The sequence below is a fragment of the Lepus europaeus genome, chromosome 8 (assembly GCF_033115175.1).
Source record: "Lepus europaeus isolate LE1 chromosome 8, mLepTim1.pri, whole genome shotgun sequence".
Classification (NCBI taxonomy): Eukaryota; Metazoa; Chordata; class Mammalia; order Lagomorpha; family Leporidae; genus Lepus; species Lepus europaeus.
This window is the reverse complement of record NC_084834.1, coordinates 91,968,339-91,994,791: the sequence shown is the minus strand read 5'-3', so window position 1 is coordinate 91,994,791 and position 26,453 is coordinate 91,968,339. Positions and strand designations below refer to the sequence as shown.

The following is a 26,453-nucleotide window of genomic DNA, read 5'->3' as shown; positions in this document are numbered from 1 at the left end:
GACCCAGCTGAGCCATCATCACTGCTTCCCAGGGTCTGCATTAACAGGAAAGTGGGATGAGGAGCCAAAGCCAGGACTTGAACCCAAGTACTCTTTATGGCGTGTTGACATTTTAACTGTTATGGAAATGCCTGTAACAACAACAAAAATAAATGAATAAATAAGCTCATTGATTTATGAGTAAACATTTTGATACAATATACTTAAGAATTAACTTTTTTTTTAAAGATTTTTTTTATTTATTCAAAAGTCAGAGTTACATAGAGAGAGGAGAGGCAGAGAGAGAGAGAGAGAGAGAGAGGTCTTCCATCTGCTGGTTCACTCCCCAGTTGGCCGCAACTGCCAGAGCTGTGCTGATCCAGAGCAAGGAGCCAGGAGCTTCTGCCGGGTCTCCCACTTGGATGCAGGGGCCCAAGCACTTAGGCCATCTTCCACTGCTTTCCCAGGCTATAGCAGAGAGCTGGATCAGAATTGGAGCAGCCGGGACTCAAACTGACGCCCATATGGTGGCTTTACCCGCTACACCATAGCACCGGCCCCAAAGAATTAACTTTTTATAGAATTTTATTTGAAAGGCAGAGGCAGAGATCCTTCATCCACTAACTGATTCCCCAAATAGCTGCAAAAGCCAAGGCTAGGGCTCACTGAATTCAGGAGCCCTGAACTCCATCTGTATGTCCCACATGGGTGATGGGTGATGGGGACCCAAGAACTTGGAGCCAACTTCTGCCTCCCAGCCTGTGCAGTAATAAAAAGCTAGACTGGAAGCAGGGAAGCCAGGACTCAAACCAGGCACTCCAATGTGGGATACAGGCATCTGAAGCAATGACTTAATTGATGCTTACCTCCAAAAGAAATATCTTGGTTTGGATGACATTGTTCTACACTCTTGCTTAGGGTTAGACATGTGTACATCTTACCAAATGCAACTTATATCCTAAGTTTTAAATTTCCATATGAAAACGGTACTGTAAAAGATTTTTAAAGTATATCTTGTGATGCTCCCACATAATTTAAAGGAGAGGCTCTTCCAGCATCCAGATGGATTTTGTAATCTCTCATTTCTAGTCCCCATTGTGTGCTCACAGCCTGTTTCACTGTGGCGGGTGCACAGTGTTCTGCAACAGTTGACCTCTAATACGTGTGTTGTCTTTCCTTGGACAGCTGTCTGTTTCTGCCCAGTCTGGCCCCTCACAATGCCCCTACAAATAATGCTGTCGCAACAGGCCTCACCGATGGGGCTGTGGTCAGTGGCGTTGGTTCCGGTAAATACTACTTTCTTTTTGCTATTTTTAGCAAATTATATTTTATTTATAGTTCATATGCTTTTGTTGACCTCTTTTTTAGTATAACTATGACTCAACACAAACACTTCCATTGTTCTTTTCCTGTCTTCACTTCAGGTGAAAGATTCTTCCCTCCTCCCTCTGGCTTAAGCTACTCCAGCTGGTTTTGTATTGAACATTTTAGTTCTCCTCCCAATAACCACCCTGTCAGACTTCTTACTGTTGTGCGACGAGCAAATTCTTCTGAGCAGCATTATGTGTGCCTTGCCATAATCCTATCAGCAAAAGACCGGTCTCTGATTGTTTCCACTAAAGAGGAACTACTCCAAAATTACGGTCAGTATTTGTCTATTTTGTTATCTTCTTTTGATTCTATAAGTATGAAAACATCATTTTAATGATTTTTTAAGGTCCAAAGGATAGTTCTCTTCCGTTATAAATTATTATAGCATAGAACAGGTTACATGTGTTTGAAATCTTAAATACTGAATTTTAAGACACATTCAAAAGAGACTCAGACAGCAATGAAGAGAGAGGCCTAATAAGTATTCATGCTTACTTGCCAAGAAATCACAGCTTTTACTGGGAAAGCAGGTTGCTTGTTTAATATATTTTTATAAGGATTAACATTGACTGTGAATTCTGCTTAACTAATTACTATTCACTGAGCACCTGCCTACCATATGTGCCACACTGCGCTAGACACAATAACATTTCAATTATTTTAGCCATCACTTACCTTTATGACTGTAAGAGATAGCATTTCATAGCCCTGATTTCCTACCACATACCATTCTTCACACTGCCATACAATAGGAGTTCAAACTCGGGACATTCATGAAGATCTTCTTAAATGATATAAATAACAGAAAATGTAAATCTCAATTCATGCAATTTTCTTTCCTCTGAATAGAAACATGCATATATAAATGTGCTTCCTTACTAAAATAATCTTCTAGGTTTGTCCTTTTAACTAAATAAGTGGATATTATACATGTATTCACATGTGGTTGGTACTCAGTAAATATTACTTGAATATAAATCAGCTTTTCATTTTAATTTTAAAATTTCTTGGCTTAATATTCCTCATGGTGCCCCATACCTAGCTCAGCATCAGTACAGTTAGAAATCTTGTTATAATTACTCCTCAGTGGCATTTGGTTCTGTTGATTTCTTCCCAATCAAAACTCTCCAATCTTGGGGCTGGTGTTGCTGGGTTAGGCTGCTGCCTGCAGCACTGGCATCCCATATGGAGGCCAGTTCAACTTCCAGCTATTTCACTTCCATTCCAGCTCCTTGCTAATGTGCCTTGGAAAGCAGAAAAAGATGGCCCAATTACTTAGGCCCCTGCCACCCACATGGCAGAAGCTCCTGGCTTTGGCTTGGCCCAGCCATGGCTGTTATGGCCATCTGGGGATTAAACTAGTGGGTGGGAGATCTCTCTCTCTCTTTGTTTGTGTAACTCTACCTTTCAAATACATAAATCACTTAAAAAAAAAAAAAAACACTTTCCAATCTTGTAGTCTGGAGTACCTACTCTTATTTTTTCATTAATTCTTTTACCTCCCTGTCACCATTTCCTTCAATAGCTTTTTCTTCCCTTTTCCCATCAAAATTAGTATCCTCCAGGATTGTACCTCTGGGCTTTGCAGTCAACCTGCTTTTCAGGGGGGAAGAAGCTACCAGTTTATGTAAGTTTGATATCTATTCCCAGGGACCATGAAATCAAAAAATTTCAGTTGCACTTTTCCCAAGATTAGTCTTTGTATTTCCACCTGCAAGTTAGACATCTTCATACAAATGATCTTCTCATAAACATCTTAGATTCTAACATTTCTTCCTTATAAAACCTGCATCCCCTCCATTTTCCTGTTGTGGTAAATGACACCACCACTACCTGTTAGCCCAAGTAGACCTTGAAAATACCACTCATTCTACTGAGTCGTATTGTATGGTGCTTCCTTAGTATTTCTTGAATCTTCCCTGATGCTCCATGTCCACTGTGATAGCACGTGTTTAGTATTCTGTATCTTTTATCTGAACTCCACAGATTTTAAGTCTGAGTTTTGTCTTTGTCTGTCTGCCCCACTAGAATTACAAGCCTCCATTAACAAGATTATTCTGTTTATAATCCTGGCCTCTCTGCCACATAAAACAATGCCTATCATTGTATTAGGCATGCATATATATTTGCGTGAATGAAAAGAAACGTTGAAGCCAGCATTGCAACACAATGTGTTAAGCCCCGTGGCACAGCATTGTGACTGCAACAGCTGTGACTGAACCAAGCCTAAGCCAGGAGCCAGGAATACCATCTCGGTCTTCCATGTTGGTAACCAGGGCCCAAGTACTTGGCCATCCTCTGCTGCTTTCCCAGTCACATTTGCAGAGAGCTGGATTATAAGTGGAACAGCCAGGACTTCAACCAGCACTCATAACAATGCTGGCACCACAAGCAGGACCTTAACCTGCTGTGCTACAGTGCTGACCCTAAAGAAAACATTTTCTATCTCTGTCGTTTTTACTAAATGTAATTTGTAAGACTGCTGTAGTTCATGTGTGGTTGAACATAATATACATTTATATACATTTTCCACAAAACTTGCTAAAGGTCCCTCATATGATTAGGATTTATAATAAAATACATTAGTCCTTCCAGGATCATCCAGCCAACAGCACTAATCTGTTAAGGTGCCTAGGAAACTGAGAGTTGTCAAAAGCCATTTGCCTGACTAAGATACTCTGAAAGTCATTCAATACTTAAAATATCTCAGGGACTGGTGCACAAGTGAAGCCACTGCCTGCAGTGCCGGCATCCCATATGGGTGCTGGTTCAAATAGAAGATGGCCCAAGTCCCTGGGCCCCTGCACCCATGTGGGAGACCTGGAAGAAGCTCCTGGCCCCTGGCTTTGGATCAGCCCAGCTCCAGCCATTGTGGCCAGTTGGGGAGTGAACCAGCGGATGGAAGACCTCTGTGTCTCCTTCTCTCTCTCTGTATCTCTAACCTTCAAATAAATAAATAAATCTTTAAAAAAAAAAAAAAACCACAAAATATTTCAGTTCAAACCTAAGCAGGAAAGCAAAACTCTCATGAAAGTTTTATGAGTAATGTTTTCCACAGTCCTCAAGAAGATTTATAATGTACTAACAAGGGACCAAAGAGGGGAAAATTTCAGGACTCCCCTATATGTTTGTATTTTCCTTTTCCATTCCTTGGTCTATAGCTCTAGACGTTTTTAAGACTTGTATGTCCAGCATGATTTATTCAGTTCTTTCCTATATTAATTTATCTTATGGATAAGATTTTGCCAGTTTAGTAGTATTAACTCATCAACAGATGTCCATTTTTAATTGTCGTTCTGTGAGAAATATCCTCACCTCTCCACTCAAAGGATAGACTTGGAGTTGGGAGATGCAACGAAAACGAGACTTTATTAATGATCTTACAAGATCAAGTATCTGGTAGGCAGGCACACCTGGTGCTGTTACAGCAAACAATTTATTCCCTAACATGCTGGTCCCTCCCTTGGCTCCTCATAGGCTGAGTGCTACAGGGTTACAATCTTCCTGGACGTCACCTCAGTTTTATTATCTCCATCTGTTTTAATTTTGCTAAGTTAACCATCCCTAACATTCTGTTTACTCAGCACCCTATTTGCTTCAGGACTCTCCAAGTCCTTGTACTTTGTGGTTTGTAAGTTTGTAAGCTAGCTAGCTACTTACAACTTTATGCTAGCTAGTTGTTAGTAATTTTCTACTCACAGCTGAATAACTTACTTTAAAAATGAACAAATGTCTTTACCCTCACAATTCTAAATATAATCTTGCCATTTTCAGTATGTATAGATAATCTAAGATTATAAAAATAGAAATTAATATTGTAGTTCCTTCCTCACATACATATAGAATTTACTTTTAGTGTATTTTTATCTATGTACTTGTATTAAAAATAGTGGATTTGCTATGAGTTACATGTTTACAGATTAGCTCTTTGATTTTTAAAATTATTTTTTACTTTTATTTATAAAATTTGTATTTATTTATTCAAGAGTCAGACAAACATATCTATTTGTAGAGAAAGCTTTAATCTACTGGTTCACTCCCCAAATTCCTACAGTGGCCCCTGCTGGAACTGAAGCTAGGAGACAGAAATTCAGTTCAGTCCAGGTCTCCCTCATGGAGGGTGGAAACTCAGACACTTGAGCCATCACTGCTTCCTCCTGGGGTCTGCATTAGAGGAAGCCAGAACCAGCTATTGAACTCAGGTATCATGGTAGGGACATGGGTGTCTTAGCCTTTATGCTAAATACCCATTGCTGGAATTTTTTTCATTCAAATGAGTTGTTTGTTTGTTTATTTTTATTTTTTTTTTAAAGATTTATGTACTTATTTGAAAGAGTTAGAGAGAGGGGGAAACAGAAAGAGAGGGATCTTCTATCTGCTGATTCACCCTCCAGATGGGTACAACAGCCTGGGCTGGGCCGGGCCAGGCCAAAGCCAGGAGCTTCTTCCAGGTTACCCACATGGATGGCAAACACTTGGGCCATCTTGTGCTGCTTCCAGGCCGTTAGCAGTGAGCTGGATCAAAGTGGAGCAGCCGGGACACAAAGTGGCTCCCATATGGGATGCCTGTATCCCAGGAGGAGGCTCCACCCACTGTCACAACACTGACTCCTCAAGTGAGCTTTTAACGTCTGGCTTTCTCCTGCTATTCTTCCCCTTTTTGAATACTTGGAAAAGATAAATTATTTTTAAATAGCTTAGCATTGAAATTAAATTAATATGAGCTTATTATTTCTTAGCATACTCTGGCAACATACTGAGTAGCAGATAGAAGCCAAATTGGAGTTAAAAAATGATTACAGAATATTAACAAATCAGAGTATTTTCATGTATGTGGTACACAGTAGCCTGTGAACCAGGAACTTGGAATAACAAATAACTATTCTATACCATGAATCATTTCCTAACTACCAGCTGTAGTCACCAAAGGTTCTGGGGAATATAACCACAAACTAGTAACAGATAATTTCTCCTTCATGTCACTGAATCTAACATATAGCAAGAATAAACTTTAGGGTTTTTTTTTCCCAGCTGTTTTTCTAACCCATGCTGTCATCAAATACATGTCAGAAAGTTACAATACATTGTTATTCACTTTAGGCACAATGTCATACAACAGTTCCCTAGAGTTTATTCATCTTGCTTGACTGAAACGTTTGGTGGTTAATTACTCCCCATTTCCTCAAAACCCTTGGCAGCCACCATTCTATTCTTTGTTTCTATGAATTTGGCTATTTTTGGATAACTCACTTAAGTAGAATCATGCAGTATTCTATGCCTGACTTGTTTCACTTAGCATAATGTACTCCAGGTTGATCCAAGTTGCCATAATTTCCTTACTTTTTAAGGCTGAATAGTGTTTTATTGTATGTGTATGCTACATTTTTTTTTTTATCCATCCATCTATAGATAGAAGGGCAAATATCTCTTCAAGATCCTGATTTTGATCCTTTTGACTAAGTATCCAGAAATGGTATTCCTTTTTTTCTTTTTTAAAAAGATTGATTTATTTATTTGAAAGGCAAAGTTACAGAGAGGCAGAGAGAGAGAGAGAGAGAGAGAGAGAGAGGTCTTCCATCCACTGGTTCACCCCCTATAATGGCCACAGTGGCTGGAGCTGCATCAATCTGAAGCCAAGAGCCAGCAGCTTCTTCCAGGTCTCCCACATGGATGTAGGGGCTCAAGGACTTGGGCCATCTTCTACTGCTTTCCCAGGCCATAGCAGAGTGCTGGATTGGAAGTGGAATAATCAGAACTTGAACTTGTGCCCATTTAGGATGCCAGCACTGCAGACAATGGCTTTATCCGCTGTGCCACAGCACCAGCCCCTAGAAGTGGCATTTCTGGCTCTTATGGTAGTTCTGTTTTCAATTTACTGCCATTTAGCCTTATCACCATCAGTGTATGAAGGTTCCAATTTTCCTACATCCTTACCAACGCTTTTTTTTTTTTGTTTTTTGATAATAGCCATCCTGATAAGTGTGAGGTGACATCTCATTATGGTTTTGGTTTGTATTTCCTTAGTAACGTTGACCATCTTTTCATATATCTGTCAATGTTTGGTATATGTGTTTTATGTGGAGAAATGACTACTCAAGTACTTAGTACATTTTTCAATCAAATTATTATTTCCTTTACTGTTGAGTTGTTCAAGTTCCTTATATATTTTGTAGATTAACCTCTTATCAGATCTGTTTTGCAAATATTTTCTCTCAATCCATAGTGTCTGTTGATTGTTCCCTTTACTGTGCAGAAGCTTTTCTGATTGTAGTCCCACTTGTTTATTTTTGGCTTTGGTGTCCACTCATCTTTTTTAATTTATTGTAGCTGATTCTGTTGTCAATTTTTTACTTAATTGGGTATCATAACTTTACTTGATTATAAATATATATATATATATATATATCTTATGTAGAAGATAGCAATAACATCCTAGGGTTTTCTTCTTACTGCAAATGAGGTTATTATTAGATGAAGATAGGTTATCTTTACTTTCTTCTTCATCTTATTTATTTTAACATGTAGTCAAACATGCTGATCTAGATGTGAATAACTGTCAGACTAGGTATAATACTGGCAAATTTTTTTTACATTTTCTCCCTTTATTTCAGTTGATGATTTTAGTGAAGAATCTTCTTTTTATGAGATTCTTCCATGCTGTGCTCGCTTTCGATGTGGAGAGCTTATTGTTGAGGGACAGTGGCATCATCTGGTTCTGGTGATGAGCAAAGGCATGCTGAAAAATAGCACTGCCACCCTCTACATTGATGGACAGCTCGTTAGCACCGTGAAGGTAGGCCTGCGTGTACTTGGGAACCTGCTCACTTTTCAAGAAAGTTTAGGGTGTGTCTCCAAGTGTGGGGTGTGGGTGTGTGTGTTTGCTGGAGTCTTCAGTAGACAAAGCCAGGATACTCAGGTAGAAACTTTTCAGAAAGGCAAATTTTAATTGAATGTGAATTAGCCGAAGTTATCCCAAAATGGAATTGAAGCTTTCCTCAGTATTGGTGCTAAAAGGATGATAAGCAGGGTGTGTTATTGCTTATATTCTAGCAGTGGGTATGTCACATGCAGCTGGAAAATTATCTGTACCTCTAGGAACCCATTCAGTGCCATGATTCTCAGAATAAAGCTCATCCTCATCATGCACATATAAGGACTGAATGGCAGGGAAACAAATTTGTTAATTTTTAAGTTGACCTTCAGTTCTCATTTGAACAATGTGAATGACTAGTTCATGTAACTTGATTAGAGAAAAACTGAGATAACAGGCTACAGAGTACAAAAGAAATTACTGGATATTTCAGTTCTTAGTTCGATTTCTAAGTGCTTTTTCATAATAGAGAAACAAGTTGAAGGTTGCCTAAATAAACTGTGAGTATACTATTTTGTCACTTCATATTAATACTGTGCTTTAATTCAGAGGACACTAAACCTTTAGAGCTGGAATTGCTTCTTTTTTTCTTTTGATTGTTTGTTTATTTTCAGACCTATCAGATTACTCCTTGACGATGATAGTAAGTGTTCAATTTAATGGAAGTTGAACAAATGAATGTATAAGCACTAGTCTAGTTGGCTATAGCACAGTAATCAGAAGAGAGATCAAGTAACCCGTAAAGAATTAGGCAAAGTTTTGCTTTCTGAGTCAGGGTGGATGCTACGGCTTACTTTCTGTTGAACTCAACTAGCAAGCTGTTAAAATTCTTTAACTTCTAAAAAAAGTTAAAAGCCATTTTAGAGTGCTTTTACTGAAAAGAATTAACAAAGGTCAAGTTTTGTCCTATTGGTGAATTAAGTTTAAAAAGCACTGAAACCGGTAACTTCTTTGAGTACATTTCCTTCCTTAATGAGAACGATGTTTTATCATGACATTGTGTTTCAATATAATAAGCCCTAAAATGCATCTCATGGGGACATTCATTTCTTCTGTGTATACATGATGACATTGGAAATGCATTTGTAGATTCCCTAGTAGGTTGTTCCTTTGTTATTTTTAGTGTCATTGAAAATAAAAATGTCCTCAGATTTCAGAGCTGAGGAGAAAGAGATTCATTGCTGATATATTTACATTTTATGTTCATTGTCCGTTTGCATTTTTGCAGTCCTATGAAATCAAATTCTGTTCATGTATTGTTCTCTACAGTCATGCTATTAATATCACCAGGACTGCTATTTAATGTATAGAATAACAGATGTGATCTGAAGCTGAGATGATAATATGACAAAGCAATCAATGGAAATGTCCCTCATTCCGTAAAGTAATGACAGATGCCTTTACAAGAAGCAGAAATTTAATTATTTATCTCTTTCACTTTGCCTAAGTTTATGTTCATTATAAATTAATTGAATGGTAATTTAGTCATCTTGTCAATAAACAGTAGTATAATTTCAAATCTGAAAGTATCAGGCAAGAATGGTTAGTATTTGCATGGAAATTAATATGTGTGCATGTAAATTAAATACAGATGACTCATTTTTCTAATATTTTCATGGTATTTTACTGCTGTTAAAAATTTTTTCATCAATAATTTTAGTTAACAGATCCACATTAAGTTACCATAGCTGATTTCTAGACCTCTTGAATTCTAAAAGGGAAACCTCTCTTTTTATTTCAACCCTAAAATTCCAGAGAAACATCATTAATTTGGTATAGAAACCTACCAGGTAATGATAATATCCTTATATTTGATTTTTGCCATTTCTAGCACTGGGTAGTTTGCCTGTTTTAGCAAATTGGAAAACAAATTTTCAGCTACTCTTTCTGGTGTACAGTTACATATCCAAGAATCTTGTCCTGTTCTTAAATCTCTCAACCTCAACTATTTTTAACTTTTGTAAATTTGGTTTAACCTGTGGATAAGAAAATACACATATTGAAGTACTTATTCCTATTTCACACTTTTGCTTTTGTCTTCTTTGTAGCTTCATTACGTTCACAGTACTCCTGGGGGCTCAGGCTCTGCAAACCCTCCAGTGGTGAGCACAGTCTATGCATACATTGGTACTCCACCTGCCCAACGCCAGATTGCCTCATTAGTTTGGCGCCTGGGACCCACGCATTTTCTAGAAGAAGTTTTACCTCCTTCAAATGTTACTACCATTTATGAACTTGGACCAAATTATGTTGGAAGCTTTCAAGCTGTCTGTATGCCATGTAAGTAACTTATTCTTAGTCTTGAAGTTGTATGAATCTTAACTCCTACAGCAGAGATGCATGTGTGTGTATATAAGATTATACACATATTTACCTGGGAAAAGGGCCTTCTCCTCCGATCCTCATGGCAGTGTTAGCCACTCCTGTTTAAAATGTTCTCCTCCACTGAGCATACTGTTCTGCTTTGATTCTCAGTCTTTAATGCCTGAACACTAGCCACTGTCTCTCATTGCCTCCAAGATGTAGGTATATATCCTCTAAGAGTCAACTCAACCCTGTTCTTGTTCCATCATTTCTCCTATTACATGAAGCAGTTGAAAGCGTAGCTACTCTTGTTGAGTAAGCATGAGTGAATCCAATAAATACACATATATTCTCTAGGTCAGAACGATTAACATTATTTTTCTTGATCCCTTTACTCTCACAGTCCACTTACTGTTATATCTTCTTTCCTCCAAGGAAATCTAGAATCAGAGGAACTGACATTAAGCTTTAATTCCTTTCTAGTATTTCTTCCAAATGCTGTCTTCCATCTCCTTATTCCGATTTTGCCAAGGTTCTTGGAAAAGTTAGAACAAGTACGTTGTAAATGGGAAAGGTCTTAAGACTTTTCAGTTATATTCCTGAGTTTGATGGTATCTAGTAAGAGCTAACACTTACTGAGCGCTTACCTGGCTAAATAATACACACAAAGGACATAGCTGTTCTGAACCTTCCATGTGTGTGTGTTCTTCTCTGTAAATACTGTGTGTTCTGTGCTGTCATTTTCACCCTCATGTCACAGATGAGGAAGCTGAGGCACAGATGTATAGGTCATGCAGCTTTCAAGTGTTCAAGCAGGATTCAGACTCAGGTTATCTGGTTCCAAACATATGCTCTTAACTACTCTGTCTGTTGTCTTGAAGATAGCACAGGGGTATTATGAGGGCTTGTGTTTGGGAGAGGCCTAGTTCTATAAAGCTGACAGGAATTCCACTAATTTTCCTTTGAACCTTTGTCCTTTGAACCTCGGGGAAAGGGTTTTATAATTTGTTAGGTAACAAACAATTATGACTTTGTTTCTCTTTTAAATTATGTTATATGTTAAGCATATTTTAAAAATAAGACATGGAATGTAAAACTATGATTAGATTTTTTCTCTTTTAATTAAATTAAAGAAAGGAATTGAAAGTTAAAAGCTTTTAAATTTAACTGTTTATTCCAATTATAAAGGTTTTCAAGTCTGCCCACTGGAAAAATGATAGTAAGAATAAAAAAGCTTGTGTAGGATAAAGAGAATTGCTGATTGTTTTGAACACAGATTATCCTTGCTTTGAAGGTAAAGATGTGAAATCTGAAGGTGTAATCCCGTCTCCAATATCATTAGTACCAGAGGAGAAGGTATCATTTGGCCTCTATGCACTTTCTGTGTCTTCCCTAACTGTGGCAAGAATCCGAAAAGTTTATAACAAGTTGGACAGCAAAGCCATCGCTAAGCAGGTAAGCAGAATGATTTACCAGTGCTTGTTGGCCAATTGTCACTGAGAAGGTTTCTCAGAGCCTCATTATGGATACCACCCAATGATGAGTGGTCACTGAAAATAGTGTCCTTCATCTGTTCTTTATATTTGGTTTACTTAGTTTTTAATTTAGGCCTGAATACATTTAAGGATTTAGTTTTATTTGGAAAAATGAGAAGTCCATTCTGTTATGAGTACATTATATTAATTCTTGTATTTATGTTGGCAGTTAGGGAGTTGACTTAGAGAAATAATTGCTGAGTTTTTTTAAAAAAAGATTTATTTATTTATTTGAAAGGGAGAGCCACAGAGAGGAAGATGCAGAGAGAGGGGGAGAGAGAGGGGGGGGGGGAGAGGTCTTCCCCCACTGGTTCACTCCCCAAATAGCTATACCAGCTGGAGCTGTGCTGATCTGAAACTGGAATCCAGGAGCTTCTTCCCACATCTCCCAAGTGGGTGCAGGGGTCCAAGCACCCAGGCCACTTTCCACTGCCCCCCCCCTCGGGGGGGGGGGCTTTTAAAATCTGTCTCTCAATGATTTTTTTTTTTTATGAATCACCTGCTTATATGCCAGACATTGTTTGGTTTAGAACACAGTAGTGGATAATACAAAAATTTCTGCCTTTTTAGTTCTTATATTTTAATGGAAGAGACAAACAATAATAACTAAAGAAATAACTGAATCCTAAAGGATGTTAGAAGGTACTGAGTGCTACGGAAGAAAGTTAAAGAAGGAAAAGGGGGCCAGCATTGTGGCATAGTGTGATGCCGCCATCCCATATAGGCTCCGATTGGAGTCCCCAGTTGCTCTACTTCTGATCCAGCTTATGCTAATGCACCTGAGAAAGCAGCAGCAGATGATCCAAGTACTTGGGACCCTGCACCCATGTGGGAGACTTGGAAGAAACTCCTGACTCCTGGCTTTGGACCAGACAGCCTCAGCCATTGTACTATTTGGGGAATGAACCAGTGGAAGAAGGATCTGCATTGGCAGGCAACTAGAGTCAGGGGCCAGAGCTGGGAATCTAACCCAGGCATTCTGGGCTAAATACCTTCTTTGCATGTGAGTTTTAAGCAAACACTTGAAAGGAAAGAGACAAGAAACCACTTGTACATGGAGAGTAGGTTGTAGATGTAGGCCTGGGGACATTCTTAGAATACAAGCACAGGGGCCCTGAGAAAAGCCAAGGAGGCCAGTGTGGCTACAATGAAAAGAGTGCAGGCATGGACAGCAGCAGAGGTGCCCAGAGAGGTAATGGGACCAGATTGTGTAGGATTTACAGGCGATTGTAAAGATGTTGACTTTTACTGAGCGAGATGGGAAGCATTATAGGGCCCCAGACATGGGAGTGAAATTACATCTCAGCCAGGATCACCATGATGTCTGTTGAGAAGAGGCTGAAGCGAAATAGAAGTTGAACATGGAGGCCAGTACAATAAATAATATCTACAAGGGATTATGGCAGTTGTATCCAGGTTGATAGTAGTGGTAGTAATAAGAAGTGATTAGATTCAAGTTACATTTGAAGGAAGACCTAAGAATTTGAGGCAATGGAATGTGGAATGGGTATGGAATATGAAAGAAACCAAAGAGTCAAGGATAACCCTAAGGCTTTTCTCTTGAGTAACTTTGAAAACAGAAACACCTTTTCGGATTTGGAGAAAACTATAAAAAGTAGATCTTGGGGGTTTATTAAGAATTCTATTTTGGAGAAGTTTGAGAAATCTATTAGACACCATTGTAGAGGTATCACAACCATTGGAAAAAGGAATGGGGAGCTCAGGGGAGAGGCTTGTGTGTCATGGATTTGCAGAGGTAGCATTAAAAGCCATGAGACACTATATATTCACCAAAGTGTAGATTAGATGAAGAAGACGAAAGGTTACAGGAAAACCTAGGACAATCCAGTATCCCGGAGGTGGGGAGACAGTGGGGAACCAGAAGCAGTGACTAAGGAATAAAACTAGGAGAATGTAGTGTTGTAGAAATCTGTGACTCCCTGTGGCAAATGTGTTAAGCACTCAGGTAGGGGAGTGCTGGCCATGGGGTTTATCAAGGAGGATGACATCAATGAGCCTAACAAGTGTGTGGGCTGGTTATCAGAGGCCAACCCTAAGAGGAAGGAAATCCACAGGGGCTGGGAACAGCACTGACAACCGCTGCATTTGGTCATATATATCTCACACCTTCTAAAAAACATAGAATGTGCATTAATTGAGTTCTACAGTAAGCAACAGGAAGTCCTAGGATTGCATTTGCTTTAAAAATACATGCTTATGTGTATGTTTGTGTATACACACAAAATTTCCCATTCTTTGACGTAGACATGATTCCACATTTCGGAGATGTTGCACATTTTAAAATTACAGTGTTTTCCTTTCCTGCTTTTCAGTTAGGCATTTCCTCCCATGAGAATGCCACGCCTGTAAAGCTGATACACAATTCAGCAGGACATCTAAATGGACCTGCACGGACCATTGGGGCTACTCTCATTGGATACTTGGGTTAGTTAAGTTTGTTGTTTCAGACTTCTTTATTTGCCTTCAAATTTGCATTCACTTTCCTCACTTGAGGGGTAGCACTTAGGTTCATGTTTTATAGCACTGACCTGTACTGTTCTTCCAATATTTAGAGAATAATGAAACAATGTCAAATTCTAGTCAACTTTAAAAATCATAATCTTTCTTAAAATCCCATGAACGTGTCTCTCTCATCAATGCTGATGAGCACTGACTAAACACTTCCATGAAATCCTCAAGTAAATTTCCTACTGCATTTAGAAATAACAGCTGACGGCCGGCGCCGTGGCTCAACGGGCTAATCCTCCGCCTTGCGGCGCCAGCACACCGGGTTCTAGTCCCGGTCAGGGCACCGATCCTGTCCCGGTTGCCCCTCTTCCAGGCCAGCTCTCTGCTGTGGCCAGGGAGTGCAGTGGAGGATGGCCCAAGTGTTTGGGCTCTGCGCCCCATGGGAGACCAGGATAAACACCTGGCTCCTGCCATCGGAACAGCGTGGTGCGCCGGCCGCAGCGCGCTACCGCGGCAGCCATTGGAGGGTGAACCAACGGCAAAAGGAAGACCTTTCTCTCTGTCTCTCTCTCACTGTCCACTCTGCCTGTCAAAAAAAAAAAGAAAAAAAAAAAAAAAGAAATAACAGCTGAAATTCAGAACTATTGTTGAGCGTTTGTAGCTTGATGTATGTAGCAGATTTTGCTCATGAATGCTTCTCTTAACTTAGAAATAAGATAGAGCTTCTAAGTATAAAACAATGCATCTAACTATAATGCAAGTTTAGGGCTGGTAGACATTCTGTAGAGCCATATACATGATGCTTGCTTAAAAAGCATAGAGTTTTTGCTGGTGCTGCGGCTCACTATGCTAATCCTCTGCCTGTGGCTCCAGTACTCTGGGTTGGGCGCTGGTTCTGTCCCGGTTACTCCTCTTCTAGTCCAGCTCTCTGCTGTTGCCCGGGAAGGCAGTGGAGGATGGCCCAAGTGCTTGGGCCCTGCACCCCATGGGAGACCAGGAGGAAGCACCTGGCTCCTGGCTTTGGATTGGCACAGTGCGCCAGCCGTAGCGGCCATTTAGGGGGTGAACCAACAGAAGGAAGACCTTTCTCTCTGTCTCTCTCTCTCACTGTCTAACTCTGCCTGTCAAAAAAGAAAAAAAAAAAAAAAAAGCATAGTTTTTTTTGTTGTTGTTGTTACCTGGGATTTCAAGGTCTAATCCAATCAGGCCATCCAAATTTAGAGTTGGTGATCATTCCATTTAATCTGCAAATCATGGTTTAATATCACTACCTTTTTAATTAACAAAAAACTATGCTGGTTAGAATCCTCTGTTTATCAGTCCTTGGTATCTTTTATTGTCCCTATAATAGGCTCATCTCTTAACTTTGCTTTCCTTTTTTGATAGAACTACATTGATAAAAGTTGCTTGTATGCTAAAGCACATTCCTTTATTCAATTCAAAAAATATATTTTTTAAAATTTTTATTTATTTTCATTTTATTTGAAAGAGACAGAGAAACAGAAAAAGATCTTCCGGGGCCAGCACCGGGGCTCACTTGGTTAATCCTCCGCCCGTGGCGCCAGCATCCCATATGGGCACCAGGTTCTAGTCCCAGTTGCTCCTCTTCCAGTCCAGCTCTCTGCTATGGCCCGGGAGGGCAGTGGAGGATGGCCCAAGTGCTTGGACCCCTGCACCCTCATGGGAGACCAGGAGGAGGCACCTGGCTCCTGGCTTCAGATCAGTGTGGCTCTGACTGTAGCGGCCATTTAGGAGGTGAACCAATGGAAGGAAGACCTTTCTCTCTCTCTCTCTCTCTCTCTCTCTCACTCACTATCTATAACTCTACCTGTCAAATAAATAAATAAAAAAAAAAGAGATCTTCATTCCAGTAGTTCACCCCAAAAATACCTGCATTAGCTCAACTCCAGCGGGGGTTTCCACATGGATGACAGGGGACTCAAGCCATTATCTGCTGTCTCACAGGATGTACATTGGCAGGAAGCTGGATCAGAAGTGGAGTAGCTGAGACTTGAACCAGCAGTCAGATATGGGATGTGGTTGTCCCAGTTGATGACTTAAGCCATTACAACAAACTCCTGCCCAATTTCAACACATCTTTACAAAGTATTACTGTATGTCCTCTGTCAAATATTGCAACACTGTGAGATACTAGAAATAGCCATGAATGAAGAGTTCAAAGACTTAAGTTCCAGCTCCTATCCTGTCATTTTATGACATTATGACAGGCATTTACTATGTGGCACTGTGCCAGACATGTAAACTCTGTGAACTCCAGTTTTCTCATCTATAAATTAATTGTACTGGGCCTAATTACCTAAAAAGATACTTTTCATAATCCAGTGTCATGATACCTGAGAATACTGTGAATACTCTGCAAAGAACATCAAAGTATAAAATTGAATATTTAAAAGAAAAACTGATTCCTAATCAATTGGCAAGTCATATTCATAAGCCTTAAAAATGTTAGAAATGTAGGTGTGATTTTTACTTTTATATTTAGTTGGCTCATAGTTCCAAGGAAGTTTCTGAGATGTTTCTGGAGTCAGTGATAGACTGCTACTCAGATGACTTCATTAGAGGAGCTCTGGGATGATGGTCAGTAATGGGCTTTACTTGGCTCACCTGCAGGAAGTACTTCATCCCTGCAAAGCTGACTTCTCCTACCCCTCCCCCAGTTCAGAGTTGTGATTTTGCTCTCTGCAAGTTTGGTCCCCAGCACAACCCAGGAAGGTACTCTCAGGAACCTCAGATATGCATTCCCAAAGCCTCTATACTTCTGAGGCCTTGCGTTGCCCAGAGCTACACGGTAGAAGCATGTGTGCTTTTTCTAAAACCTAGTTCTTGTCTACCTTTTCCTTTGCTCCTGATTCTTCTCTGACAGTGAGTACATTAGTATTTATTGCATTCTCCCAAATCTGCCTTCTTTTTTTTTTTTTTTTTTTTTTTGTAAAATTTTTATTTTAGGGTAGAAGGTTTTTTTAAATAGAAACTTTTAAAGATGATTTACTTAGTTTTTGTTCACTTGGGGGATTTATTTTAATTATTTTTTACTGTCTTTTAATTAGGAGTAAGAACATTTGTCCCTAAGCCTGTTGCCACTACTTTGCAGTACATTGGAGGAGCTGCAGCTATCCTGGGCCTAGTGGCCATGGCCTCTGATGTGGAAGGGTTATATGCAGCTGTCAAGGCCCTGGTTTGTGTGGTCAAGAGTAACCCACTAGCCAGCAAAGAAATGGAAAGAATCAAGGGCTACCAGGTTTGTAACTGTAAAGATGTGCCTTCCTTTAACTTTCATTAACAGCATAAGTCATATGAAAATGTGAATTATTTTTTCTCCTATCTCTCCAGTCTTGCTTATTAAACCCTTAAGTTAGGCTATACTATCTCAGTGTAGCTTTGCTGCATTTGAATATACAGTTATACCTCTGTATCCATAGGGGATTGATACCAGGACCCCCACCCCCCCAAAATACTAGAATCCTCAAATGCTCAAGTATTTTATATAAAATGGCATAGTATTAGCCAGTAACCTGGGCATACCCTCCCTATTCTTTAAGTCATCTGTAGAATACTTATCATATCTAATGTAATAGAAATGCCATGGAGGTCATTGGTATACTGTATTGTCTAAGGAATAATGACAAGACCAAAAACAAATCTGTACATGTTCAGTGCAGGCACTCTTTTCCCCCCAGTGTTTTTGATGCACAGTTGGTTGAATCCACAGGTTTGGAACCCCCAGATATGGAAGGCTGCCTGCATTTTCAGATAAACAGTTTGCTCATTTGGGTGTTGTTTTTGTTTGTGAAACTCAAGAGTTTTCCAGATCAGTGATAGTTACAGGCTTTTCCAGTTTTGCTTGGTTCTCCACTCCCTCTGACACACTATGATCTTTTACCCCTTACTCAGAAGATGTGAAGTCATTGCCAAATAAATGTAACATTGCTATTCCTGAAAAAGCATGTGGAATTAAACATGCACAAAGTTCAGGTATCCGCAATTACAAAATCTGGGCAGAAAATCAACTGTAAGAGAAAACAGCTGTTTGGGGCAAGGTTAAATTCCTGTATCAGAGATACAGTGCAACTGCCATCTACAGCTTTAGCCATTAGTTCTTTGGTAGTAAATGTATTATTTACTACACTGTGTTGTATAGATTGAATTGCACTATTTGAGTAAGTATTCTGTTTGAAAAACTTTCAAAATGATTTTTGTACCATTGTTTACCATGAAAAAACAAAAAACCAGGAAGAATATGAGAATGACCAACTTATCCTCTAACCATTGCATAAGATATTAATTATGATATTATATCATGATTGAGATCATGAAAACTGTGTGCAAAGGAAAAATCCTTTTGTATAGTGAAAAAGAATACAAGTTATATGCACTTAACAGCAACAACCATCTACACAAATGGGGACCAAGAGGGTCAGTATCAAATGGTGTCTTAATATTTGAGTGGCAGTTTGCTTTCCCAATTTTCTCTATTAGTATGTTGTCACAATAAAAATTTAGAAATCAGCATAGAAGTTTCAAAAATCACTCTGCATGGCATTTTCTTGTGTGTGTATGTGTGTGTGTGATACATATGTGCTGATTTATCAAGGGCGTTTGCTATCACTTTGTTGTAGTTGCTGGCAATGCTGCTTAAGAAGAAACGTTCCCTTCTGAACAGCCACATCCTCCATCTCACTTTTTCCTTGGTGGGAACTGTTGACAGTGGGCATGAGACCTCCATTATTCCAAATTCAACTGCTTTCCAGGACCTTCTATGTGATTTTGAAGTATGTATATAAACATTTATTGGTAACATAGAATCAGTGAATCCATTTCTTATTCTGTACAATGTTAAATTTAAGCTATTTTATCTCTAAGATGTATTTAAACTTCTATAATTTTATGAAGTTCACATTAATATCATTTAGTAAAATGCATATAAAAAGTATTATAATGATAGGGTTCCTTCTCAGGGATATTCCTTTTACAAATATTATGATAGTGAAATGTTACAATGCATTTACCTAAGTAGCTGGTTGGCTGGTGTCACTAGGCACATTATGAGAGGCAAGCATATACTCATCAAACAATTCTGATAGAAACTTTTTTCTCAAGAAATTGAAATTTAGGCCTCTGATTTTGGATAATAGCAACTACATAGTGAAATGTCACTCATTTTGCCAACGTAGCAAGATTTCAGTTTCTTTCTTTCTTTCTTTCTTTTTTAAGTTTTTTAATTTATTTGAAAGGCAGAGGTACAGAGATTGGGAGAAAGATCTTCCATCCAGTGATTCATTCCTCAAATGGCCACAACAGTCAGATTTGGGCCAAATTGAAGCAAGGAGCTTCTTCCAGGTCTCCCATATGACTGCAGAGGCCCAAGCACTTGGACCATTCTCCACTGCTTTCCCAGGCACAGTAGCAGGGAACTGGATCAGAAGTGGAGCAACTGGGACTCAGCTGGCACCCATATGGGATACAGGCATTGCAGGTGGTAGGATAACCCACTAGGCCACAATGCCAGCCCCAACAGTATTCAATTTCTGCTGTCTTATCACCCTAGCAGCTTCCAGCTTGTCTTCTTAAGGGTGCCTTAAGCACCACTATCCTTGCTCCATTTAACTTCTTATTCACATCTCTTGCATATCAATTACTAAATTTATATAGTATATCCCTGTGAAACTGCAGGTTGTATTGGCTTCATAAGTGCAGAGATCGTGTCTGTCTTCATCTTTCTGTCCCTGTAACCCAGAATGATGTCTTGTGCTTAGTGTTTGCTGTGTTGTCTGTATCCTCAGTCTTCTTTCTTATACTTACTGTAAGCTCTGTTTTTTATACTGTTGAATCCCTGATAAACAGACTAACTGCTTTACTTAACCTGTATTTTCAAAGCTTATTAACTGCCTCCTCCTAAATAAAAAATGGCCAATATTCAATTCGCAAATCCATAACTCTTGGTAGCACTTGATGTAGCTATTTCCCTGTCATTCCAACTCCTACTCCCCTTGCTGCCTTTTGGAGGTCACTATTATGGTACTTACTACACTGTTTCCCACTACTTATTTTTTTCTACAATTTTCTGACTGAGGTTTTCATTCTTTTCTGTAAAAATGTTCATCTGCACTCCTTTAGGGTCTCCTTTATTTTTTATTTCTTTTCTTTAAGCTCTCTCATACTGCCACAGCTTCTTTTTTGTGAGTTGACTCTGAGACGATGCTGAGAGTTAACTCTCAAATCTAAACCATCTGAATTCCAGACTTATTTCTAACTTCTCACTCAACATTCATTTTTTAGTCCCAGCCACACCCTAGCTGAACTTAGCATCCCTCCCCAAATTAGCTCCTCTATTAATAAACACCACCATTCTCCTAGTCACTGAGACAAGAAATCAGAAAGTCAGCTTCCTTACTCCCCCCTGTCTATAAGCAGCTCTATAGTGTCATGTGGATTCTACTTCGACATTCCACGGAGTCCGTTTTCTACTGCTACATCCAAATCCAAACACTAGTCATTTCTCCTTCTGTCTACCAGGATAAATCTCACTTCTTTCCCCCTTTCTTCAGGCTACCCTATATACTTTGTGACTTCAGTCTTTCTATAGCATAATCACATCACTTATTCAACTACTCAGTGGTTTTCCTTTTCTACACAGTGAAGTATGTGTTTCTTAGCCTGGCATTCAGAGTTCTGATACCCACTTCTCATTCTTTCAGAACACATTTATTGAGTATTTTTGCACCAAACAGTATACAAGTTCTAAGGTTGTGCAAAGAAAAGGCTGAGTCCATGCCTCAAGGCATTTAGCACATTAGAAGAGAAAGACAAAGAAATAGACAAAAACATGTGAAAGCAGGCTGGCATAAGGGATTTTTTTTTTTTTTGTCAGTATTTTTTTTTTAACTTTTATTTAATGAATATAAATTTCCAAAGTATAGCCCATGGGTTACAATGGCTTCCCCCCTCCCATAACTTCCCTCCCGCCCGCAATCCTCCCCCTTCCCGCTCCCTTTCCCCTTCCATTCATGTAAAGATTCATTTTCAATTCTCTTTGTATACAGAAGATCAGTTCAGTATATATTAGGTAAAGATTTCAACATTTTGCCCCTATAGCAACACAAAGTGAAAAAACTACCATTGGATTACTAATTATAGCATTAAATAGCAATGTACAGCACATTAAAGACAGAGATCCTACATAATTTTTTTTTCAAATTAATTAATTTTCTATGCCATTTCCATTTTAACACCAGGTTGTTTTTTTTTTTTCATTTCCAATTCTCTTTATATACAGAAGATCAATTCAGTATATAATTAGTAAAGACCTCATCAGTTTGTACCCACACAGAAACGCAAAGTATAAAAATACTGTTTCAGTACTAGTTATAGCATCACTTCGCTTTAGACGACACATTAGGGACAGATCCCACATGGGGTGTAAGTACACAGTGACTCCTGTTGCTGACTTAACAATTTGACACTCCTGTTCATGGCGTCAGTAATCTCCCTAGGCTCTAGTCATGAGTTGCCAGGGCTATGGAAGCCTTTAGAGTTCGGTGACTTCGATCTTATTCCGATAGGGTCATAGTCAAAGTGGAAGTTCTCTCCTCCCTTCGGAGAAGGGTACCTCCTTCTTTGATGGCCCCGTTCTTTCCACTGGGATCTCACTCACAGAGATCATTCATTTAGGTCTTTTTTTTTTTTCCCATGATATCTTGGCTTTCCATGCCTGCTATACTCTCATGGGCTCTTCAGCCAGATCTGAATGCCTTGAGGGCTGATTCTGAGGCCGGAGTGTTGTTTAGGACATCTGCCATCCTATGAGTCTGCTGTGTATCCCACTTCCCATGTTGGATCTTTCTCTCCCTTTTTGATTCTATCAGTTAGTATTAGCAGATACTTGTCTTGTTTGTGTGATCTCTTTGACTCTTAGACCTATCAGAACTATCAATTGTGAGCTGAAATTGATCACTTGGACTAGTGCGATGGCATTGGTACATGCCATCTTGATGGGATTGTGTTGGAATCCCCTGGCACATTTCTAACTCCACCATTTGCGGCCAGTCCGATTGAGCATGTTCCAAATTGTTCGTCTTCTCCCTCTCTTTTTCCACTCTTAGATTTAACAGGGATCACTTTTCAGTTAAAATTTAAACACCTAAGAATAATTGTGTGTTAATTACTGAGTTCAACCAATAGTACTAGAACAACAACAACAACAACAAATACTAAAAAGGATAAAGTATTACATTGTACATCTAAAGTCAGGACAGGAGCTGATCAGTTCATTGTTGCTTATAGTGTCCATTTCACTTAACAGGTTTCCCCTTTGGCGCTCAGTTGTCACCGATCAGGGAAAACAAATGATATTTTTCTCTTTGGGACTGGCTTAATTCACTCAGCATGATGTTTTCCAGATTGCTCCATCTTGTTGCAAATGACTGGGTTTCGTTGTTTCTTACTGCTGTATAGTATTCTATGGAGTACATGTCCCATAATTTCTTTATCCAGTCTACTGTTGATGGGCATTTGGGTTGGTTCCAGGTCTTAGCTATTGTGAATTGAGCTGCAATAAACATTAATGTGCAGATGGCTTTTTTATTTGCCTAATTAATTTCCTTTGGGTAAATTCCAAGGAGTGGAATGGCTGGGTTGCATGGTAGGGTTATGTTCATGTTTCTGAGGAATCTCCAGACTGACTTCCATAGTGGCTTAACCAGTTTGCATTCCCACCAACAGTGGGTTAGTGTCCCTTTTTCCCCACATCCTCTCCAGCATCTGTTGTTGGTCGATTTCTGAATGTGAGCCATTCTCACCGGGGTGAGATGGAACCTCATTGTGGTTTTGATTTGCATTTCTCTGATTGCTAGTGATTTTGAACATTTTTTCATGTGTCTGTTGGCCATTTGGATTTCCTCTTTCGAAAAATGTCTGTTGAGGTCCTTGGCCCATCTCTTAAGTGGGTTGTTTGTTTTGTTGTTGTGGATTTTCTTGATTTCTTTGTAGATTCTGGTTATCAATCCTTTATCTGTAGTATAGTTTGCAAATATTTTTTCCCATTCTGTTGGTTGCCTCTTCACTTTCCTGACTGTTTCTTTTGAAGTACAGAAACTTCTCAATTTGATGCAATCCCAAATGTTAATTTTGGTTTTGACTGCCTGTGCTGTTGGAGTATTTTCCAGGAAGTCTTTGCCTGTGCCTATATCTTGCAGGGTTTCTCCAATGCTCTCTAATAATTTGATGGTTTCGGGTCGTAGATTTAAGTCTTTAATCCATGTTGAGTGAATTTTTGTGTAAGGTGATAGGTATGGGTCTTGCTTCAAGCTTCTGCACGTGGAAATCCAATTTTCCCAGCACCATTTATTGAATAGACTGTCCTTATTCCAGGGATTAGATTTGGATCTTTGGTCAAATATAAGTTGGCTGTAGATGTTTGGATTGATTTCTGGTGTTTCTATTCTGTTCCATTGGTCTATCCATCTGTTTCTGTACCAGTACCATGCTGTTTTGATAACAACTGCCCTGTAGTATGTCCTAAAATCAGGTATTGTGATGCCTCCGGCTTTGTTTTTGTTGTACAGGATTGCTTTGGCTATTCGAGGTCTTCTGTGTCTCCATATGAATTTCAGCATCATTTTTTCCCAGATCTGAGAAGAAGGTCTTCGGGATCTTGATGGGTATTGCATTGAATGTATTTTCCCTTATTCCTCATTTTGAATAGTTTGTATTGTTATATCTACAACTATAATGAACTTTTTCTACAGTGTCTAATCTGCTGATAAGCCCATCCAACCTTTTTTCATTGTGGATACTTTCATAGGTAGAAGTATGTTTTGGGGCTTTGGTTACCATCTTCTTTCTTTTCTTTTTTTTTTTTTTAAGAATTATTTATTCATTTGAAAGTCAGAGTTACACAGAGAAAGAGAGAAAGGTCTTTGATAAGCTGGTTCACTCCCCAGTTGGCTGCAAAGGCCGAAGCTGCGCTGATCTGAAACCAGGAGCCAGGAGCTTCTTCTGGGTCTCCCACATGGGTGCAGGGGCCCAAGGATTTGGGCCATCTTCTGCTGCTTTCCCAGGCCATAGCAGGGAGCTGGATCGAATGTGGAGCAGCCGGGACTCGAACCAGCGCCCATATGGGATGCCCGTGCTGTAGGCAGCGGCTTTACCCACTACACCACAGCGCTAGCCCCAGCCATCTTATTTCTGTCTTCATTGTATGCATGTTTTTCATTATATTATTTAGCATATGAAACAGATTTAGGATGGCTTTTTAAAAGCATGATATTTTCATTATCTCTGTCATTTTTGGAACTGTTTAGAGTGATCAGTTTTTCTCCTATATGCAAGCAGTTTTATAAGGCTTCACAAAATAAAAATTAATAAAGTAGTTCTATTTGATTAGTTATGTAAATGGAATAAATTTCCTGTGCCTTGTTGATTTTTGCTGGGTTGGCATTGGGACATTTTTTAACCTTAAATATACTTCTATTCTTTATTGTAGGTCTGGCTCCATGCCCCATATGAACTTCATCTTTCCTTATTTGAACACTTTATTGAACTACTCACAGAGTCCAGGTATTAGCTAATACCCATATAGTTAGTTGTTCAGTTATAAAAGGATGGCAGTACAGTGTATGAAATCTGCTTTCTCTTACAGCGAAGCTGCAAAGAATGCCAAACTAATGAGGGAATTCCAGTTAATCCCAAAGCTGCTACTGACTCTTCGAGATATGTCTTTATCCCAGCCTACCATTGCTGCTATTAGTAATGTGCTGAGCTTCTTGTTGCAAGGCTTTCCGAACAGCAATGATCTCCTCAGGTAGTGCAAACTGTATGCATCTTCTTATCTAAATCTCCCAGGGAGGTTAACGTGAATGACATTGGTTCCTATGCCCGTGGCACACCTGTAATGTTAATGCCATTCAAGATATTGATAAGACATGGAAAACATGCACTTACCTCAGTATCTTGCCATGTATAGAGCAAAGCCAATTGCTACTAGTATGGAATAACAGAATATTAATGAGGAAATGTGGGAATCAGCCCAATGAGATTGATTGGCTTGGACTTAGAAGTCAGTATATGAATTCTCAGCCCTGCGAATTCTGAAGTGGATGTGCACATGCATACGGGCACACACACAGTGGGCATGCCACTTCTTTTCTGTTTGGCCCGTCTCACTCAAACAGGTGTTAATACTTTATTGTTTCATCTTCAGGCTTCTTTCTATTGTGAGTATTATTTTATTGCCACTGTGAGATAGGATTTAATGCATATTTATGGAGTGTTAGTAGAACTATTATATTCACATGATAATTCTAATCTTACCTGAAAATGGAAGAAAACCAAATGACCTGATCCAAGTACTTTCCATGTAAGGAATTGCATAAATTGGATTTGGTGACCACTCTCCATGTATGCTCCCAGGGATCTGAGGTGAAATCACTGAGACTCGTTTATTAGGCCACTTCAGTAAATAAATTTTAATCTGTGTAGTTTGTAAATCCCCCACTTGTATAGTCATTCACTTTTAACGTGTATTCTTTAACTTGGTGGCAGATTTAAATCTGGAGATTAAGAATTATGTTGGAGAATTTATGATCACTTGGAACTTGCCCTAGCATTGTAATTATTGCTTTGTTGAAATCATCACTGAAACCTATTTTTTATTTATTTTTATTTTCTTTTTTTTTTTTCTCCTATTTCACAAATGAAGATTGGCCTAACAAGTTAAGCAAGTTGTCTAAGGTCACATAGTAAAAAAGTGGTAAAGCTAGGATTTTAACCTTATCCGTATTTCTAAGACACAAGTTCTTCTTTTAAAGATTTATTTATTTATTTCAAAGGCAGAGAGGCAGAGCAGAAAGAGAGGTCTTCCATCCACTGGTTCACTCCCCAGATGGCCACAATGGTCGAAGCTGTGC

The 26,453-nt window shown here is 39.1% G+C and overlaps 1 protein-coding gene across 7 annotated transcripts in view; it reads left to right on the top strand.

The window, feature by feature from the left end:
• The window catches only part of WDFY3 (WD repeat and FYVE domain containing 3), a 309,773-nt gene that overhangs the window by 193,008 nt on the left and 90,312 nt on the right, over positions 1–26,453 (top strand). For all 7 annotated transcript variants that reach the window (XM_062198528.1, XM_062198527.1, XM_062198530.1 and 4 more), the window contains 10 exons: positions 1,165–1,265; positions 1,404–1,622; positions 7,962–8,143; positions 10,270–10,501; positions 11,820–11,980; positions 14,394–14,505; positions 17,598–17,788; positions 19,167–19,319; positions 25,031–25,104; positions 25,187–25,348. In XM_062198528.1, the coding sequence (XP_062054512.1) occupies positions 1,165–1,265; positions 1,404–1,622; positions 7,962–8,143; positions 10,270–10,501; positions 11,820–11,980; positions 14,394–14,505; positions 17,598–17,788; positions 19,167–19,319; positions 25,031–25,104; positions 25,187–25,348 (1,587 nt within the window). The remainder of the gene's footprint in view (positions 1–1,164; positions 1,266–1,403; positions 1,623–7,961; positions 8,144–10,269; positions 10,502–11,819; positions 11,981–14,393; positions 14,506–17,597; positions 17,789–19,166; positions 19,320–25,030; positions 25,105–25,186; positions 25,349–26,453) is intronic.